We start from the raw sequence: 20,736 nt of genomic DNA on the forward strand, positions 1-20,736 counted from the left end.
TCTCCGACACAAACGGGCCAACCAGATTCAAATCCAGGAAGAGACAACACTACGCTCTAAATCGGTTCTTTGGCAAAGCCCATATTTTACCCGATTCCCTACAACGTTTCTTTTCCAGTTTGAATATAAACTGAGAGCAGAGACAGAGTAAAATAACTTTTTAAGCCTGAAGCCTGAAAAGTTATTACAGAGTAAACTCACTCCCCCATTGGGCATGCCCGGAATTCAGTGGGAAATCTGCTTTCAGGTTGTTCCTATAGCCCTGGACCAGATGCTCTAAGGTGGCCAGAAACCTTTGTCTACACCCACTTAGCAGATTTCTGGCTTTTTATCAGGGACTAAGAGGTTTATTTGCAGAAATGAATCATTTCCTTCAAAATATCCTTTACCCTATTTACATGCTTGCATATTCTTTCCATTTTGTTTTCCCCCTACAGCTTTACTAAGGGAATTAATTATCTCGAAGAACAGGAACATACAGTAAGTACATCTGAAATACAGGATGAGGCACAGTATGTCATCTATTAGGCCTGGCTAAGACTAGCAGCTGATGCTAAATGGGAAGGAACATGCACCAAATGTTTTTTAATCACAAAGTTAGTAATTAATTGCTCTTTAAAATACATTTTATGCTTCTTTCTGTCTGTGTACATGAAATGCACATTTATTACATGCCAAAAATTACAACATTATGGTTTAAATGTGACTGGCACGGAAGTCCGGAAATCAGAGTTAATGTTCCCACGGCAACTTTAATTCTGTCCGTGTGCACATGTAGGGCCATAACGGTCTCCCGCTCCAGGATAATACATATAGATGGTCTGGGGAGGGAAGCTAAAGACCCATATCCTCGACTGTAGTTACAGGAAAGAGACAAAGGGTAAAAACCGTGCTCCTTTCCACATACACAGAGACAAAACAATGTCCCCACGCCTGGTGTTGTGTAATCAGGGAAAGAAAGAATCGGCTGTGGTGCTGGCACTCAAGGGGACAGTTTCTGTTGCTGTGGGAACCTGAACTTTGCATTTCCTGACTTTGGGGTAATTAAAATGTCAGCCTTAATGTGGCATTAATGGAGTTTGCCATAAAAAATCCTCTTTGTTTTGTTCTCTTAAAAAAATTGTTTAAAAGTTCAAACTGAACCAAGTGTACTAAAAATTTTAATCTCGGGGACTTGGCCTGGTGATGGAAGTTGGGGGGGGGAGGGGGGAAGTGAAGGGTCAGGAGGGGGCAGACCGGCGAAGGTGGAAGGCCAGAGAGAGAAAGGAAGGGCCCAGGAGTCTCCTCAGACGGTGCTCAGCCCCAGCAGTCATGCTACCTACGGAGCTAAAGTTAAACCCACCCACACAACAGTTTGGTAATGTGTAAAGGTTAAATTAAAAATAAATAAAAACTGTTAATGCATAAGTGCATCTTGGCAAGGACACAGCAAATGAGACAGCCTGCTGAGGCCAGTGCAAAACACCGGAAGGTAAGTCACCACGGATGTCGGCTTCCAACCAAACAAAGACATCAGAATAGGTGGCTCCGCGGCCAAAAGTCGGGAGCACTGCCAAAGGGGGGAGAATCGCTTCTCCCTTCGATGGAAGGCTTATTTGGGGGAAAACAAAACGGAAGAAGCACGCGAATCGTAGTTCTGGGCGAGTGTGCCACACGTACACGACTGTGACGTGCCGCAGCTTGAGAGTTGTCAGGCTAGGGCAGGCTTCATCTGCTCTGCTGACTCGGGTTAGGCCTCTTTACACGTCTGAAGAGAGAGCTCGGCTCACCTCTTCCTCAGCCTGTTCCTCAGCAGGGAACCATTCTGTCAAACACCTAGGGCTTTCGTACACTTTGCATTCCAAAACTCATCTCAACGCCTTGCGTTCTCGTCATCGGAGTTTGTTTACCACTGGATTTTTGGAAACAGTGAATAGGCCGCAAGCTAGGAGGTCATGGGGGAATGTTGCTAGGAGGTCATTGGTAGTGGGTGGGCCACGGAGCAGCACCCAGTTCCGCAGCGATAGTAACCTCACCATCTCACAAGGGGAAGCATTTTTCAACCCTATTCCTTCTTGGTTTGGATATGACTGGGATCTTTGGCAAAATTTGAAGTCGCTGGGCAGGTTAAGTAGCCAGCTGAGAATTTTAGGGGTCAGACTTGTCTAAAACATTGGCCTGAGTCCTTCAGATGCGACAACACTACGTCTCACCCGCTCTTACCGGTTCATAGGCAGAGCTGACTCTCTTGTGGGGATGCTGATCCACAGTGTTTTAGAACTCAGTCACCAATACGAGTAGTTGCACATTTTCAAGAATGCCATTTATGGGCTTGGAACAGAGAATTCAGGCTGCTTACAGGGAGAGCAAATCCATAAACATCCCTCAGTATCTGAATGAGTTAACTACCGAGCAAGTCATTCATCGACAGAAGTGTCAATTTTCTCAGTTTTCCTACCCGTAAATTGGGAAGAATTATAATGACTGACAGGAAATGGGCATTAGAGCATGACTAAGAATAATTTTGCTAAACACATAACAAATAAAAAGGTGCTATAAAAATTCAGGCACTTGTGAAAGCTTGGAACACCACACACTGGTGGAATGTTTCTGAAGTTAAAGAGACTAACAAGTCAAGGGCACTATTTTTAAATGCCCCAAATCTGTTAGTTCTAAATAGGAACAGAATATTTTACCTTAAAGAATTAGGCTTTTAAATTAATCTATGGTAAGAATGACATTTGAAAGTAAAAAAAAAAAACAAAAAACTTCTTGAATGCAAGAAGAGCATCCAAAAAATTTAACAGCTTAAAATAAACCTCTTTCCTGTCTTCTCTCAAGCAATCTCCAAATGGACAGATTTCTGTGAATCTTTCCTAAAAACAATTTTCTTCTAAGTCTAGGCTCAAATCAGGACAAACTACGATCCAAATATATTTGGAGAAAAGCATAATCGATTTCATCAACAGGTTAGGACAGAGAGGACGTACACATCTTAATGGCAAAATCGGAATGACTTTCTACGCAGCTGGAGATTAGGTGTCTCCTCCCTATCTGTTCTCCTTCCAACTGCATTCGGACACCTCACTGTGAGCTCCGATCTCCTGGCTCCCTCTGGGTCACTTTTGAGCTGTACGGCAGCATGACGCTCATACAATTTCTTGTTCGTATTCCAGGCTAATGCCGAGACCTGGCTGGAGGATGCTTATGGTAAAGTACAATAAATGAAGCCCGGTGCCTTCTCTATTCAGCAAAACATTCATTTTGCTGCAACAGGGGATTTCTGGGCTAAGGCCATTCTATGTAATCTTCCCCATAAGGTGTGGCAGAAGGCCAGGCGATGAAGGTGTGCGTGCAGGAGCTCCAGGCCCTTCTCCACAGGAACGGGCTACCTTCCTGGTAGGTAGGGACAGTGCGCACATGCCTACGGGCACTGTGCCATGTGATTTTCCAATTCTTCCTGTAATTACTATTAGGCTGGAGACTGCCAAGCAAGAAGGGCCAAGGATGTTACTATTACGATGGTCCACAGAACACAGTCCTTGCTCCTGATCCCCAGGGCTCTCTACAGAAGCAGCAACTTAGTACAAATCACACGGGCTCTAGAGATTCGGATCCCATTCTTTCTCGTTTCACTTTCTAGTGACAGCTGGAGCAGCCACCAGAAGAACAAGCTCCTTTTCACCCTGACCTCAACCCCTGGGTTGTTTGTCCCTTTACTTAAGACACTATGATGATGAAGCAAGTAGGGAATGGAATCGCCCAGACGCATCCACTTCTTGCCCACTTTGCAGAGTTTTACATTTGTTTTGTCAGAAAAATAACAAGAGGAGATTTAGACTCTCATTTCCTAATTAAGGATGCTTGTGTCCATGGACAGGATAAATGGAGTCCTTTTTTGAAAACAAAACCGTCTTGGTCTTATTCTTCCTCCTTCTAAAGAAGAACACGCCAGCTCTTTGCCTGTTACTAGACATCCTGTATGCAGATCAGTTCAGAATACTTGTTGGGTATCTTAACACCAAAAGGAATATTCTTTCAGGTCAGACCCCAAAATTATTCCATTCCTTTCCACTGTCCCACCACACATGTTCCTTTCTCTTTGAAGTATTGGGTTACACTTCAAAAAGAGAAAAGCTCCGAAACATGATTTATCAACTTCTTAAAATAGAATTTGAAGAAGTGACTCCCCGATTAGTGGGAAGACAGCAAAAATAAACAGCAATGGAGTGATTTCAATGGCGACGATCTCATTAAGCTGCCCATTTCCAAATTTAGCCTGTAGGCAGTTTTTTTTAATTAAAAAATATTTTTAACCTGAATTCTTATTGGCTACGTGAAGTCTGGGTGGATTCTGAATTCTTGGAAGCCATTCTCTTTTCTTCTGTAAATTTATGCTATCCTTTAACCACTTCAAAATAAATTAAAAACTGGAAGGACGGAAATTCAGCCAAGCCAAATGAGACTCCAATAACTAATGCAAAGCTGACTTGTATTATGTAATTTCAAAATGGATGTTTCCTGTGTCTAACTGGCTTTTTGAGGTCCATATTTGGTGGTTCAGTTTAGTCATGGTGGAAGTGCTGTTATTCAGATTGCGGGGACAGAAGAATAATTAGAAAACGGTAACCCAACTTTTTTTTTTTTTTTTTTGAGTGAATGTTATGAAGGAAAATGTGGTTCATATAATGAATCAGCCTTTTGAGGCCAAGTGGCTGGACACCTGGTTTTAAAATACACTCTAGCTTTGAAAATATGGACGTTGGCTGAATCAAAATGGAGGCAAGTTCCCTTTGACTACTCTACAAGACCAAATGGAAATGGCTTGTTCGGAACGCAAAAAAAGCCAGAACCCAGGGGAGAAGCACGCCGCTCCAAGCGCCACGAAGACACCATCACCTTACTGGTGTACTCACAATCAGATGACCCGGTGTGAGCGTGAGAGTTTGTCAGTGAATGTGTTGAGTGGATGAGGGCTGGGTCTGGAGACAAAACAGCTTCAAAGTTCAGGCAGGAAAGGCCCGGCTTGGCGCTGGATCCACCCGGCTGAGTAATCTCATTCTCCTCAGATGCCTTCTGGTTTTCAGCTGTCTTGGGTTTCTTCCTGAAAATAAACAAAGGGCCCTTTGAAGGAACTGACTGCATATTTGGGAAAAGGCATTTTTAGAATCTGTTAAAGATAACTTGATTTTTTTTTTTCTGAGGGGGGATGGGAGGGAGTCCAGTATGTCCCTTGTTTTAAAACAAGCTGATTCTTGTTTTTTTCCCTCCAGTAATGGCCTAACTGGGAACACATGAAAGCATATGGGCCAAGCAAACAGCACCACATTTGGACTCTGTTGGCTGCATAAAAAGACCCTGTCCCAGAACTTTAGACAGATTGAGCTACGTATGGCTGACATTATCCAAGAAAGCATCCTTTTTTCCCCCTTAAGAGTTTTAACATGGTCTGGAAAAATACTAGTGGAGGTTTACCGTTCTAGCATTTGTCAGGAAGCTTAGAGACAGGACCCGTGGAGTAATGGGAGGAGCACTGGACTGGGAGTCAGGAGACTTGAGCTATGGTACTAGCTGTGCCTCTAACTTGCTGTGTGGCCTTGGGCACCTCACTTCACCTCTCTGGGCTTCAGTTTCCTCATCTGTAAAATAAAGGGCTTGGATTAGAAGGCCTTAAAGGTTCCTTCCAGCTTGAAGTTTCTATTCATGGAACACATTATGGAACATTCAACTTTCTTGCCGTTATTAGATTTTACTTTAGATTAACACATAATTTCCAATCACAATCTAAATTTGCAGGCTATATAGATGAGAGGGTAGTGATGGAGGTTGTTGTTAAAGTAGCAAATGAAAAATGAAAAGATGAGCTTAGCTTCTAGCAGGTAAAGCAGTAAGGTGTCACACGGAGATCCTCTATTCCAAATCTTTACTCATCCAAAGCTGAAGATTCCCTTCGTTTGTTGTTTTAGTACATGACTCTGGAGTATGGGAGGGTGACTGTGTGTTTGGGGTGGGAGGAAGAGATGGGTGAAGGGCACTAGAAAGTAATTATTGCCCACTGCTGCTTGAGGTCAGGAATAGGAAGCAAAAGAGCTCAGGTACCGGTTGGCTCTGGTGTCCTCCCTCTCCGGGACGATGAAACTGACATAAACACAGAAACACTTAGCTTACACCGCATGTACCCTAGGTCCCAGCCAAACCGGGTTATTAGTCATACCCTGCACATGCCCTCCAATTTCCTTGGCTCTGTGCCTCTTTCTATCATTATGTGGATGGTGACCAGAGAAATTATTTTATTTTATTTTTCGGTGGAAGACTTTGTGTGCAACAGAATTTGTTGTAAGTAGCTTTGTTTCCATGTTTTTCTTGTTTCTATAAGCCTGGCAATGGACTTGTCATACAGAATATTTTGTATCGGAATTTGCTGTACGGGGTAGTTAAATCTGCCCTCGCAGAATATGGTGTTATGATTAGCATGCTGTGTTTCTGGTCCAACAGGTTGTGAAATCAAATCTGCTTTTTCAGAGGGCAGGAGGCAGAGATAGCATGGTAAAGATGAAGAGAGAGGGGAAGCTTTCAGACATATTTTTCAGCATGGAGTAGGCCAATATAAGAGAAGCAACGAATTGCAATGCTTTACCAACTGTTTGTTGGATGGGTGACGATGGAACCGACCCCAAGTCTTGAGTGTCTACATGGACCTCCAAAGCCCGGTTTCTGGTGTTCAGTTTAAGAAAATATCCAAGATCAAAGTCTCCAAAGCTCAACTCTTCTTTATTCTTGGAAACCAGTGCCCCCTCTCAGACCCCTCCCTATTTCCATCACTGTTGTCTGTCACCCGCTTTGTCATCAGGTTGGAAACCGTAGGTGAGTAATACTTTTCTCTGACTTAAAGCCAATTCATCAAGTCCTGACAATTCTGTTTCCTTCATATTTTTTCACATCCATGTTTCCTTTCCATTTCCACCACTATCACCTTAACACTTTTATTTAGACTGTTGTTTATTTACTGGCTCTCTATCCTCTTTGACCTCTCGGAGAAAATCAGTTTAGCCCAGCACCCCAAATGAGTCCTAAATATGCTCTAGCATATAGGCCACATGTTGGCCACACAGGACTCTCAAAGTTCTTGAAAATTCCCAGAACGTCTTGGGGTATCTACATCCTTGGCTCTACATCTTTGTTCAAGTTAGTTCCCTTGCTTTGAATGTCCCTTTTACAACTCTGTTGAGATCATATTTATCCTTCTTACTTATTAAAGGTTGTCTCCATCTTCTAACTGTCTTGATTTACCTCTACCAGATGGAATGTCTCTTTCTCTCTGAAATTCAACTCTGTCCCACCTTTCTCTGAAATTCCAAAAAAATCTATACTTCTCCCTATTTTACTCGCTAAATTTTGTTTCAATAGTAGTTATTTCCGGGTTTACCCCCCCCCCCCCATGAGACTGTAAACTCTCTGAGAGAAAATGTCTTAGTTATTTTTTAATTCCCTGTGTTCATCCTTTCTTTCCTTCCTTCTTCCCTCGCACCATTCATCTAGTCACATATTCATCTTAAAATATCATGCACCTATGGTGTGCCGCATAGGTTAGGGAATGCAGCAAGCCTGGTTGCTATCCTCTCGGAGTTTGCTCTCTAGTGTGTACTGTTAAGCAGAGTAGCTTCGATAACACTGTCATTCAAGGGGCGCCTGGGTGGCTTAGTCGTTAAGCGTCTGCCTTCGGCTCAGGTCATGATCCCAGGGTCCTGGGATCGAGCCCCACATCGGGCTCCCTGCTCGGCGGGAAGCCTGCTTCTCCCTCTCCCACTCCCCCTGCTTGTGTTCCCCCTCTCGCTGTCTCTCTCTCTGTCAAATAAATAAATAAAATCTTTAAAAGAAATTTTAAATAAGCTGTCATTCAATATTTGTTTGTTGATGGAGTGAAGCAGAATAGAATTCAAGGTATATTTTGAGAATAGTCATAGTCTAAATCCCAATTAAGTTTCCCTATTCTTTTGTTTTGTTTTGTTTTTATTTATTTGACCAACAACCAACATTACTTTTTTAACACTGCAAAAATGGTATTGTTCTTTATATAAATGCCCTTGCTTCCTTCCCTAAATTTGATCCTGCTTCCTACCTGGCATTTTATTCCACACCCTCTTGTCTGTTGTCTCAAGGATCACCTATGGAGAACACTCGCAGTACAGAGGCACTGGAAGCCACCTCTACCAATGAAAATATTGAAAATTCAACCTTCCGGCTCACCCCCTCATTTGCTCATCCTAATACCACTGGGCTTTTCCCACCTGCACAGATAACGGAGAGCCACCAACTGTCCTTAGAAGCAATCCATTTCTCATCTCACCCTCTCTGATAGTTCTGCTGGACTCCTTTTTCTGGAGCCGAGAAACACTGAAACGTAGTAGCAGTCTGTCCAGACATGCACAGGTGCTGTGATGTTGACCCCGTTTTTGCAGTTGATAGTTTATTAAGGAGGAAAAAGCAAGTCCTGCAGTAATTAACTGAAAATACCTTCTTTGGTTGTGCAGAAAGAATCGTATAAACATGGCACATCTGAGGGCAAGTCTGTCCAAGCCTCCATGGCTATGCATTATTCCCTGGAGCCTTTAGAGGGCAGCAGCACACAGGCTACTCGGGCTGCACGCGGGAGAGGCAAACTCCCGACCAGACCAGAACCTTCCTCCCAGTCACCATGCCAAAGGTTGGTTTGCCAAGCTCTGGCCGCTCAGCCTCTTTCTTTCTTTTCAGTTCTCCTTCTCCCTCTCTCTCTCTCTCTGTCTCTCTCTCTCTCCCTCTCTCTCCTCCCTCTCTCCCTCCTTCCCCCAATGTTAAAATTATACACTCTGATGAAGTTGCCCCTCAACCGGAAAATGAAAGCTCCAGTGAAAAAGTTAGACAAGCCAACAACAAGAAAGAAAGAAACCGGGAGAAAGGGGAAAGGGGGCTGGTGAGGGGGAAGGATTAAAGAACAAGAAAAGGGCAGATGTTTCGTAAATATATGCAAAGCAAAACTGGGTGTACCCTGAACACTTCCACAGAGAAACAGACCAATCATTGTGCACTTCCTCCCGCCACACTGGTGGAACTCTGCGCTCAAAAAAAAAAAAAAGTGTGGCTGCAGGCACCTGCCTTTCAAACGGTCAGTTCTGACATCCTCACTGAAGATCTCCCAGTTGTCCAAAGAGAACAAAAACATTTTCATCTCCCCACTGCAAACATTTCTCTTAGAGAAAAAGGGCTGCTTCAAGAACTGGAAAGGCGTTTTAAGGTGACTGGTGGCTGGTTTTTTAACTCTCACTGTGCTGGTCCTGGCAACAAGTTTTGGGCTGAAACATAGCAGTGAGTGAGGTTGTGGATGATGTTGGCTCTTTCCTTACTAGACATATTGCATGTGGAAAGAAATATGCATTGAAACATATTGATGAGATAGTAGGTATCAGGCATGTTAAATGCGTGGAAATTAACCAGATCGGTGGCATTTGATGTATATATTTCACACTTCTTTGCACATATTGCACACATACAGTGATGGCAATGCTTTCTACAACATATGGAAAATAAATATTTTATCTGTGTGAGCTCTTATCAGGCTCCCGGGGCTGTTGAGAGGAGAGTGCTCTCTTCTATCTCCCTCTCCCAATTTTCTCTCTTCACTGCCCCCCCACCCCACCTCTCCTGCACATTAACATGCCTTCCACTTATCAGCCTGCTGGATAGGAAAGAATTAGTCAAACCTCCTTTTGATAAATAATTACTCAGTCATTGAATCATGACAATTTAGACCCACAATGCCCTTCCCCCCATTTTTTTTTTTTTGGAATGGTAACCATTTCTTTATTCTCTTTCCCAACAAAACATTGAAAAGGCTCAGGAGAGTGTTTGGGGAGGGGATCAGAGAGCAGAGGTGTAACAATGCCCCCCCCACCCCACCGCCAATGAAACCCAGCTCTACCATCAAGTATCTGAGTGCCCTAGGCAAATTATTGTGCTTCTCTGGGCCTCAGTGGAAATAATGGGGTAATAATACCTACCTCCTTGGGCTGATGTGAGGATTAAATGAGATAATTCGTGTCAAGCGATTGGCAGAGTGATGGCACATGGTCAGTGCTCAATGATGGTAGCTCTGAGAGAGCATCAGTTCTATGGTTTTCGTCAGCTATAAGGAGGCACTTCCTCGACCTTAGTAATCTTTTTTATTTTTTTATTTTTTTTTAAGATTTTATTTATTTATTTGAGAGAGAGAATGAGATAGAGAGAGCATGAGAGGGTCAGAGGGAGAAGCAGACTCCCTGCCGAGCAGGGAGCCCGATGTGGGACTCGATCCCGGGACTCCAGGATCATGACCTGAGCCGAAGGCAGTCGCTTAACCAACTGAGCCACCCAGGCGCCCTCTTAGTAATCTTTTTTAATGTCTAGACTTCGGCAGGAGCAAATGGACTGTCATTGTAGCAAAGACAAAAGAATGTAAGGATAAGCAATCTCTTCTTGAACACTTTGATCTTACTGTATCCCGCTCCCGACACTTTCTGTTCACTTGTTTGTCATTGCTATTGCTACACCAAGAGCCCCTCTCGAACTTGAGGGTCAAGCAAGCTACACTGGGCCCTGGAAGCCCATCAAACCTGGGCACTATGGTCTGTGCGTCGAAGCCAACCTTTGGCACTCACGCTTATCACGTCTCCTTACAATTTATCCTTTTACTACTTGGTCTAATGTTCTCAGATCAATTTAAGATGTTTTCGTAATTAAAACATTTTATTCTCTCAATTTTTAAAATTTTCTTGGCAAGGTCGATTTATAATGTTTTTCAGTGTATTTCTCCCTCGCTGTATCAGTCAGGATCCGGTCAAGAAACAGTGGGCACACTCAAAGGTTTTAGCTGGAGAGAGTTTAATATAAGGACTGTATAGTGAGGTACAGAGGAGGTAGTGGGGTGCTCAGGGTGGGGTGAAGCGCCAGGGCTAGCGGCGGTGGAATGCTGTGAATGTCAGCTTTCAACGGTTAAATCCAAGGGGCAAGGAAGGCATGGCATTCTCGGAGTCTAGTCAGAACTGCAGTTAGGAAGGGGGGTACACTGCCCTCACTCTCCTCCTACCAGCACATCCTTTACTGATGTTCCTTTCGGCCCAGTTCAAAGGGGGAGAGAGCCTGGGAGTGCAGTCCAGAGAGGCCGGCCTCCTGGGCCACATATCAGGGCAGAGAAGGGCTCTGGGGTTTTGTATGTGTACAGAGGGGATACTAATCAGTGGACCTCTTCTTTCCCTTCTCCGTTTCCTTCACCCTTCCGTCTCAATTTTACTTTCTGGAAAGAAAGACACAGCAAAATAAAGTGAAGTCAGTTCTCTCAGCGTCCATGTACCTATTTTGTCTATTTGCCATTTATGGGGGAGAAAGCTGAATGCGGGCTCCGTGAGAGCAGGGATTTTTGTGTGTTTTGTTGGCGGCCACATCCCTAGTTCCCAGAACAGTGTCTGACACAGAGTAAATTGCCCAGTGAATTTCAGTGGGTCGAGTAAATATATTCACTTCTGCTATGCCAGACATTATACGCATATTATTTCATTTAATTATCACAACAATCCAGAGAAGTAGGCAGGGCTGCTGAGTATGGTTGTGTAAGTGGTCTGGGAGTGGGTAGGTTTTAAAATCTAGCACTTGTCCCCTCCCTTCCCATCCCTAAGCCTTGAGACCTGGTCCAGGGCACTGTCAACCCTGGACAAATTTTTGTAATTAGTCCACATTTTTATAGTTTATTCACCTTATTGGTTTTGTACCTAGCCAAGTGCAGAAACTTTATTGTTGTTTCTTCTTTAAATATGAGAGAGCTTGCAAAGATTAGAGCCTAATCTGTCCCTGGTAAGACCTGTAAGCCTGAAAGCAGGTACTGGTGTTGGGCACAGGTAAGATGCTTCCTAGGGCAGAAACAGATGCTCACTGGTGGGACTCCCTATGATTTTCAGGAAAGCGTAGGTCCTGATTCCTGGGTTTGGATTTGAGTTCTCTGCAAGAAGGTAGGAGCGGTAAAGACTCTTCCCTCTTCCAAAGGCTACCGATCCTGGGCACCCTGGCTACACCCTAGCACAGCTGTGTTACTTGCCCTAGTATAGTTACCCTGTAATGCAGAGAAACCCGGAAAACCATCCAGACGTGGGAATTTCTAAGGCACTCCTTGCACTTCAACTTGAGGATGAATGAATGAAGGTGTCTATACAAGCAAGTTTCTCGCATGGGTATGGAGAAACTATTTTTGATCTTCCGTCGTGTCTTTAGTCCCCAGCCCCTGAACCCAGTAGTACTGCAGATGACTCTGGTGGTCCCCATCTCCGTGCTGGCCAGGCAAGCCTGCCTGTCACCTACACGTCCACTGCCACTAATTACAATCCAGGTGACTAAAAGCATTAAAGGGGAACAGCAATGCAAAACAAAACAAAACAAAAACTCTGGCTTTGTCCCTTTGTGTATGATTTATTCCCAAATAGCTAAAGACATAGAAAATATGAACGTGAAAATCCTACCCAAAAGCCTAACAGGGATGTTACTCTCCCAGGGTTAGCATTTTCCAGTAACAGAGAGGTCTATAAAACACCATCCCATGACCCGCCTCATACCATAGATAGGAAAACCTGAGAATACAACTAGAACGAGGTTTTGTCTTAAAATGTATAATTAAGCTGTTTTGCATGCATAGCCTCTAAATAATTTAACTTTCTGGCTTTTTCAGTTAAAAAAAAAAGCATCTCTTCATCTGTTACTTTTAGCAATGGTTAATAAATAGTTGATATCAATCTTTCGTAAGTATTGTCCTGGAGGCATCATGCCTCATGTCCCAACCTATTTGTGCACCTTGCCCTGTATTCTCCGACATAAATGTCTGACATAGAGGGAACTCAACCACACACACAGAGCCGTGCATCCAGAGGGCAGGGCTGAGCTGGAAGCAATGGGTGAGAGATGCGGCTGAAGGAGCCCCGAGTCCCCAGGGAGGGCCTTGGCCCCCGAAAGGAGCAAGGGCATTAGCTCAGAGATGCGACTCAGACAACAGAGAGATGCCGAGGAGGAAAGCTGGCCCCCAGACCTGACCAGGGTGGCATGAAATGACAAGTTGCGGTGAGATTCAACAGAGTGGCACAGGAGGTGACAAGGGGCCAAGAGATCGGCTGGGAGCTGCCACCACTTCCGGCGCGGGTGCAGACGACCAAGCAGAACAGTGCCAGGCCCCGCCGAGGATGCCAGGATCTGGCCCCGCATCATCTGGTGAGGAGGCGTGCTCCTGCTCGGGGCAGGTGCTGCAGCCTGGCAGCTGAAGGCCACCTTGGGCTCCTCAGCCTTGAGTCTTGCAGCCCCACCGCGATCAAGACCTGAAGCCATCGAAAGCTGCATCTGCGTCTACAATTGTGTGAGGGTGTTTGTTTTTTTGTTTTTTTTCCAAATTAAACTGAGTGAACTGAGAAGCCTTTCACTGGAGGCGTAATGTACTCACAGTAGTTTCCAAATAAATGGTGTCACTCTTCAGGTAAATCACTCCAAGGCTTGGGCCTAGTGCAGATGTTCATTGGGGCAGGGAACAGAGAGCGGCTGCATCTAGAGCAGACAAGGAAGAAAGATAAGGCCGTTAAATGACAGGTGATGGGGATCAGTCCCGCTGATGGAGACAGAGCTGTGGGACTTGGGGGACAGTCCGGTCCTGCCTTTGCACCAGAGAGGGCCGGCCAGGGGAGGCCAAGGCAGAAGAGAGGATGTCGCCCGGGCTCCATTCTCAGCATGCCCACCTGATGGCGGGGGTGGTCCGAGATCTTCCACAGCACCCTGTCTGTACGGACGCAGCGCATTTGGTGGTGGGGACATGGAAGCCGAGGTGGAGGGTGGGGGCGGGGGGCAGTGTCCTTCAACCTCGCCACAGCCGACGCTTCTGCTGGTGTTCTCGACCCCACTGTAGCCTCTCCTGCTGTAGCGCCCAGGTCTTACCTGCTCTGGAAACGCCGCTGACCTGGCCACGTTCTGAGCTCCTGCCGAGTCTCTGCCTTTCACTACAGTCTCCGCCATCTCCTGTGTCCTCTAACACGTGGCACTCAGCCTTAGGGGCTGCAGGGCTGACCGCTGTCTGTCTCCAGCCTCGCACCCAGAGGTCCTTCCCTAGGCCTTGCCCTTTTGGCCACACTGAGCCCCGATGACCACATTATTCCTGAAACTGTCCTCCCTTCTTGCTGGGATCCTGCATTTTCCTGACTTTCCTTCCACCACTCGGCTCTCTCTTCTGCCTCCTTCACTGGCTCGTCTTCATTCTCCTAAATGTAGATATTCCTCAAGATTCTCTTCTCAGTCTTTGCCTACACCCACCCTGCATGACCTCAACAATTACTTCTCCATAGAGAACACCCACATGGCTATCTTTAGTTCCTGCTTGTCTGCAGAGCTCCAGATCCACATTATTAATAACCTCTGGTTATTGGTTCATTCACTCATTTGCTTGTTCATTCATTCATTCATTCACTCATTCATTCATTCAGTGTTTGCATAGCATCACTCAGGCACCTGGAAAAGATGAATAAGACAGGGCCTCTAACTCTGAGAAGCTCACACCTCCATCAAATACAGCACAGACACTTCTAATTCAGAAAGTTTAAAACAGAAATCATTGTCTCTCCCTCGAAATATGTTCCCATTTCCTGCCATGGTCCATTTCCTACCATCTTTACCCAGTTACTTGGTCCTACAATAGAGGAGTCATCTTTAATTCCTCCTTTTCTTTTGCTTCTCATATCCAATCAGCTGCCAAGAGATTAGAGGCTGTGCTTCCTAAATCAATACCTTCTCTCTCTCCCAACACCTATTTATCCCTTTGTCATCTGTGCCAGGACTTTTGTGAGAGCCTCCCAATGGCTTCACTTCTTCCGGGTTCTTTTTATCTTTAGCCCATCCTTTACATCAATACCACATTAATTTTTCTTAAGTACCACTCTAAACATATCATTCCTTTGCTCTTTGCCTACTGGACTAAATTCAAACTTATCAGTTTGGCATTCAAGGCCCCTACAATATAGACCCAGTCTAATTTCCACTCTTTACAGTCCATTCCACACCGCAGAGAAGTCCCACTCTTTCCCATCCAAATGCCACCTCATTATGAAACATCTCCCCAAGGAAAGTGCCCTAGTTGAGTCCTCAAGCACTTTCTGCACTACTCCCTTTGCATGTTCTATGGACTCTAGTAATTACTTGTGTAATTTGGCTCCCCCCTCTATAAGCTCCTAGGAAGCAGAGATAATTTTTACTTTGTGTACCCTATAGTATGCAATGCCTTGCACAGAGATTTGCGCTCGGCTGATGTCTGCTGAACCAAAGTTAAAAGGAATCAAGACTCTTGCTTAGAGTCATGGAAACTGACACTGAATTGGAAAGACCTGAAAGCTCATCGCCTCTCATTTTCCAGATGAGATTAAGGGAACTGACTCGCTCAAGGCCACATCCTTGCTCTTGGCCGAGCAGCAATAACTGATAGAAAAGGTCACAGATCTTTAAATATCTATCGGCGCTTGCTCGGCACCAACAGGCCCAGCAGACCATCCACAGTCACCAGACCAGAGACAGTGAGGGGTTCACGGGGTGCACAGCCAGCAAGGATATACTGGGTTCCAAAAAATAAAGAAATTTGTTTCACTGATTCACTTCAATAAACTGAAATAATAAATATCCTTTTATAGATAAATAATGTTAAAAAATGAGGGTGGATTTAAAGAACAAGGAAGCAAACCTTTCTAACACTGTCAGCAGAAACAGTTATGACAATATTGCAAATGCCACCGGGGTGATAAACTCAGGGTGAAAAGCAGGATGAAGGAATTTCTCATGCTTTAGAAAAGCAGTGGGTTCAGCTGAAGTTCTTGGTGAAAACATGCCACAGTGATTCTATGGTTAAATTCTGACCTCGTGGAAACAGAGGCCATTGGCAGTCCCTCTACGACACAACCCACGTCCGTGTGTCTTCTCCACCTAGTCTTGCCCAGGATTGATCCTATAAGTTTGTTTAAATTTTCACGGATTTTTCTTTCACTGTATCACCAATTTACTTGCGGAAATGCATAGGCGAGTGCTCCCAAGGCTCCCAACTTTCTTCCCTTCTTTTCCTCCCATGATAGAAGTACTCACTGTTTAATCTCCTTTCTATCCTCATCCTCAAACAGAATCCTTTCCTCTTGCCCAAAGATGAAGAGTTCCCTCCCCACCCCCCTCAGAAAATATGGTTTACCTAGGTGAGAAAACCAGACTCTTCTAGGGAATCTCGGTAGTGTTTACTTGGCCAGAAAAGCTCAGCTCTTAAATGTGAGCCTCCAGTGCTACAGGACTTCTCTGCCTCTCCCAGGCGAGTACTTACTGCTACTCACCAGAGGAAAAACTTGGTACTATCAGTCAGAGGCTTTTTGGCCAGTGTGGGGGAGCCAAGCTCTGCACTGAGACATCCATTCAATAGCAACATCCAAGTAGCCACGTAAACAGCAAATGGGGCTCAAGAGCTCTCTATAGTTCTTACTAAACCATCTCACGGCTGGACAGGTTATCAACACTTCACCAGACACGGCTTCCTTCTCTTTTCTCCCCCTGGCGACTCCATTAAAATGATAAAGGATATCACTGACCGATATGTCTAGTACATTGCAATGAAAAATCACCTGGAAGCATACAAATCCATTGTGTAATTAGAGAAGTGTACATTTTAAATATGCCTAACATTTGGTTTAAATTGTGCATTTTATAATTAAATGGAGATATAATCTTTCTGTCCTTTAATCAAACTCCTCCCCACATCCCGCTGCTATAATCTTCCTTTCATTTTTTGGCAAACGGTCACCTCTCCCCCTCTCCTTACTTCCCCACATGCCTCAGCACACACCTAGGGGTCTATTAATCAGAACTACTGCCTAGTGTGTCATGTTTTATTGCTTAAAGGGTGGGTATGCTCTAAAAAAGACTCCTTGAAAATGACTTCATGAGGTTTCATATTTATTCTATTGCAATGACTCCCATATTCAATGTACACAGTTTTTAAGTCAAAAGATAATTCTGAGAGGCTGCTGGGTCTACACATTCTTCCCAGAGTCTGGAAATCCAGCTGTTCTCTCTGCCTCTTACATCATCACTGTAATAAAGAATCTGCTCTTGGATCCCAGCTGGCAACGTTCTTGATGGTGTCAGAGGCAGAGGAGACGGTGGGTCATTTCCATCCCAGCCTGTTTTATTGTTGACGTCTCTGCAGCTCTGTCTTGGAAGCCCTCAGAGAGCAGAGCTGTTATGTAACATACTGCCACACATCACTACAAGGAATTTTCTGTGGAGGTCTCACTTCAGTGTGGCTCTCCCCATTCTTTGGAAATCACACCAGATCATCCTAAAATGAGAGATGGGGCCTTCGTGACGAAAGCTCACAAAAAAGGTAATAGTAACAATAATAGCTACCAGTTGTTAGATGTCTACATTTTGTCAGGGACTGCATGGGGGAATTTTTACATGTAAATACATTCTCACTGAATCCTCACAGCAATGTCGTGTTGGAGGTATTAGCATGCCCATTTTACAGATGAGGAAAAGTGAGACTAAGAGAGCTCAATTATCCATTCTGTGGATAGTGAGGTCAGAATTCAAGGTCAGATCTGAGCCAGATCTCTCTTACTTTAAGTCGGGGGGGGGCGGGGGTGTTTTGTTTTTTGTTGTTGTTTTCTTCTTACTATACAACAACTGTTCCAACACAGCATGACACATTTCTAGTTCCCACTGTGACCTCGGCACAAGAAAGACGCTTACGCTATTTCCATGATAATTCAGACTGGCAGCACAGACCTCAGGTGAAGGAACTCTTTCAGAATCAATAAGTAGAATTCCTTCCTAACTCCTTTCTATTTGAAGATGAGAACATCTTTTAACGGTCTTCTCAGACTCTAATGAACAAATGAATCATGCAGGATTTCTGATTCAGCATGTCTGGGATTGAGTCTGTGATTCTGCATTTCTAGAAAGCTCCCAGGTGATACTGATGACACTGGGTTGGGTACCACAGGTCTTACGTCTGACACTCGCCGTCCTCCTGTTTTCGAAGGAGCAGTTCAAGCTGAATAACTTGGCTAACAGCTCACACGGCACGACTGGCTTCTGATTCTGGGCCAGTTTGTCAGGTCATCAGGCATTAGACAGAATTCAAGGAGTTTCTGGCATAGAGCACATCATGGGGAAAAAAAAAAATTGTTCCTGGATCCCCCAGGGCTCTACTACCCCCCATTGGAAATTAAAATGGTAATGTCTCTAACATGTAAAGTTCCTATTTTTTACATTATTGTTATTTTTAACAATAATTATCTGGTAATAATTCAAATAACACCTTTCCTCTGAGAGATTCAATGAGCTTTACTAACCTTAATTGTCTAACAGAAATTCCCAGGTGTAGCTAAAGCTGTCTCAAAGATCACAGTAAATTTAAAATTGTTCCACTTTCCTCCTTTCTTTGCCCCACATGTAGTGATGAATTAGTGGTGAAGGTTTACTAATTGGCAAAGACCCACTGTCTCATAATCTGAGGCATCACAAATTTGGTAAAGGTAGGGTAACTCTAAGACATAATCAGCAGAGAAGTGGTGGTAGGGCACAAAATACTGGTGAGAGAAAAAAGGAGGGAGAGTTAAGGGGAATAGGAGGATGAAAAGAGAAAGTGAAATGATAGAACTAGCTGGATGACCTTGGATGAGTCATTTAACCTCTAGGTGGCTCAGCTTTTCCATCTGTAAGAAAATGTGGATTTTATGATGTTTAAGGGACCTTAAACCTCTAATAGTCCCTGAGAAGAAAGATGTGGGAATTAAGTAGCTCATCAACCTGTTAAACCATTACACCTGTAAAGAAATCTATTTGACTTAACTTTTTAACTAATTACCTGAAATGAATTCCCAAGTCTACATCACTAACCCACAGCCCCCCACCCCTCCCACCTCTCTGGAAAGTGGTGAGAAAAACCATTTAATGAAGAAGGCACCAAAGGTTTCATGGCCAGACAAACTAATCATCAACCCCATCTTCAGCTTTCCAATGCTATAAGAAATGTTTTACTTTAAAATATTTTAGCTCCTTTAAAAAAACATTTTAGCCCTTTGATTAACCACTAGTTAATACCCATGTCCAGAAGAAATACCTCTGATGGCTTGAAGACCCCTGGGATGGCCCTGCCAATAGAAGGTCCTGCTGTTTGTCACGTTAAATCTATGTTAATTTTCTCCATAGAGACCTCTGGATTCCTCTTTGACAATTCACAAACTCTGTTAATAACACCTGCATGTCCCAGGAGACTTAGAGCTATCAGGTACAGTTGATTCTTGTTTTTAAAATAAGAGATCTTTGGGATCAGGTGAGAGATATCTATCTCAATACATACATGTCATATACACATATGCAGACACACATACACTGATGGTAATCATTTTTCTGGCTTTAATGAGTAACTGGTGATGGGAACTCCTTCTCTAAGTCACTTGACACTGGAATCTTCCCGATCAGAAAGCCTGCCACAGGTCCTGGTTATAAGGTCATTTTAAACTATGTAATGAGGATTCCAACATGGACATGATTTATGGTGCAGCACGTTATTTGTGTTATTTCAGAGTTATCTATACCTTGCTTCTTGCACTGAGGACGTTTTCTGGACGAGTCATTACAGTTTGTGGCTAAATGGAGAAACAGGTACCAAGAAATTTCAAAATGACATTACCCTGGAGAACACACCATCACTGTCTCCAAAGTGAACATCACTCCCCTTTTCCTGCTTCTATCACTTCCACAGAACCATTAACTAAATGCTGACTGTGTGGCAGGTACTGTGCTTGGCACTTTCCATACATTATTGAACTTTCTTTTTTTCCCTAAGATTTTATTTATTTATTTGAGAGAGAGAGACAGAGAGAGCAATAGAGACAGCGAGAGAGAGCACAAGTGAGGAGGAGAGGGAGAAGCAGGCTCTCCGCTGAGCAAGGGGCCCGATGCGGGACTCGATTCCAGGACCCTGAGATCATGACCTGAGCCGAAGGCAGACGCTTAACTGACTGAGCCACCCAGGTGCCCTGTTTAACTTTATTTCTTATAATCACTCTTTAAGGGTAGGAATTCTATTCTGATTTTATAGATGAGGAAACTGACGTTTAGGAAAGTAGAAATATCTACACTAGATCATAAAGCCAGAGGGTAGCAAAGCAGGGCTTTAAGGCCAGGTTTTAACCACAGTGCTCTACGTCTTAATCTACAGCTAGCTTGTGCTCTCCTGCCTGCATCCCAGTCTTGTTCACTGAGGTCCTTGCCAGAGGTTTGTATTAGACTCTCCATCATGGTCCTCTGCTGCCTTCTTGAACCTGTTTTTAACTTTCTCCAAAATCTTCTACATTTGACTTATGTTTTCCCTCTCTACTTTGATCGATACTTCAATACAAAACTCATTACCATTTTCTCCATGAGCTTTACCATCATCTTCTCCAGTACTTTATCCCTCATCTTCATTCCAATGTACTCTTGCCACTTCACATTTGACATCAAGTATTCCAATCCCAGCTTGAGAACTCCCCTTTCTCAATGCCTAAGGAATCTCCTCTTTTCTCCTGGCCCATTAGTCAGCTCCTGCTGGCTTCACTGGATGTCTTTGTCCAGCCTGACCTTACTCTATGATCAATCATTTCAATGCTGTTCTCAATAACCCTCCAGATTTCCTTGCTCCCTGACCTTCTGTATACA

General features: G+C 44.1%; 1 protein-coding gene across 19 annotated transcripts in view; it reads right to left on the minus strand.

Annotated features, from left to right (window-relative positions):
• The window catches only part of ZBTB20 (zinc finger and BTB domain containing 20), a 797,562-nt gene that overhangs the window by 60,231 nt on the left and 716,595 nt on the right, over positions 1-20,736 (minus strand). For 16 of the 19 annotated variants that reach the window (XM_032406586.1, XM_032406581.1, XM_032406583.1 and 13 more), the window contains 3 exons: positions 13,463-13,563; positions 5,455-5,618; positions 4,896-5,083 (listed from right to left, as the gene is read on the minus strand). In XM_032406586.1, the coding sequence (XP_032262477.1) occupies positions 4,896-5,083; positions 5,455-5,465 (199 nt within the window). In that variant the 5' untranslated portion in view covers positions 5,466-5,618; positions 13,463-13,563. Of the gene's footprint in view, positions 1-4,895; positions 5,084-5,454; positions 5,619-13,462; positions 13,564-13,947; positions 18,889-20,736 lie in introns of those variants that run through there. The other 3 variants (XM_032406599.1, XM_032406598.1, XM_032406597.1) reach the window with 2 other exon arrangements.

The sequence above is a fragment of the Phoca vitulina genome, unplaced genomic scaffold (genome assembly GCF_004348235.1).
Source record: "Phoca vitulina isolate PV1807 unplaced genomic scaffold, GSC_HSeal_1.0 scaffold8, whole genome shotgun sequence".
In the NCBI taxonomy this organism is placed as follows: domain Eukaryota; kingdom Metazoa; phylum Chordata; class Mammalia; order Carnivora; family Phocidae; genus Phoca; species Phoca vitulina.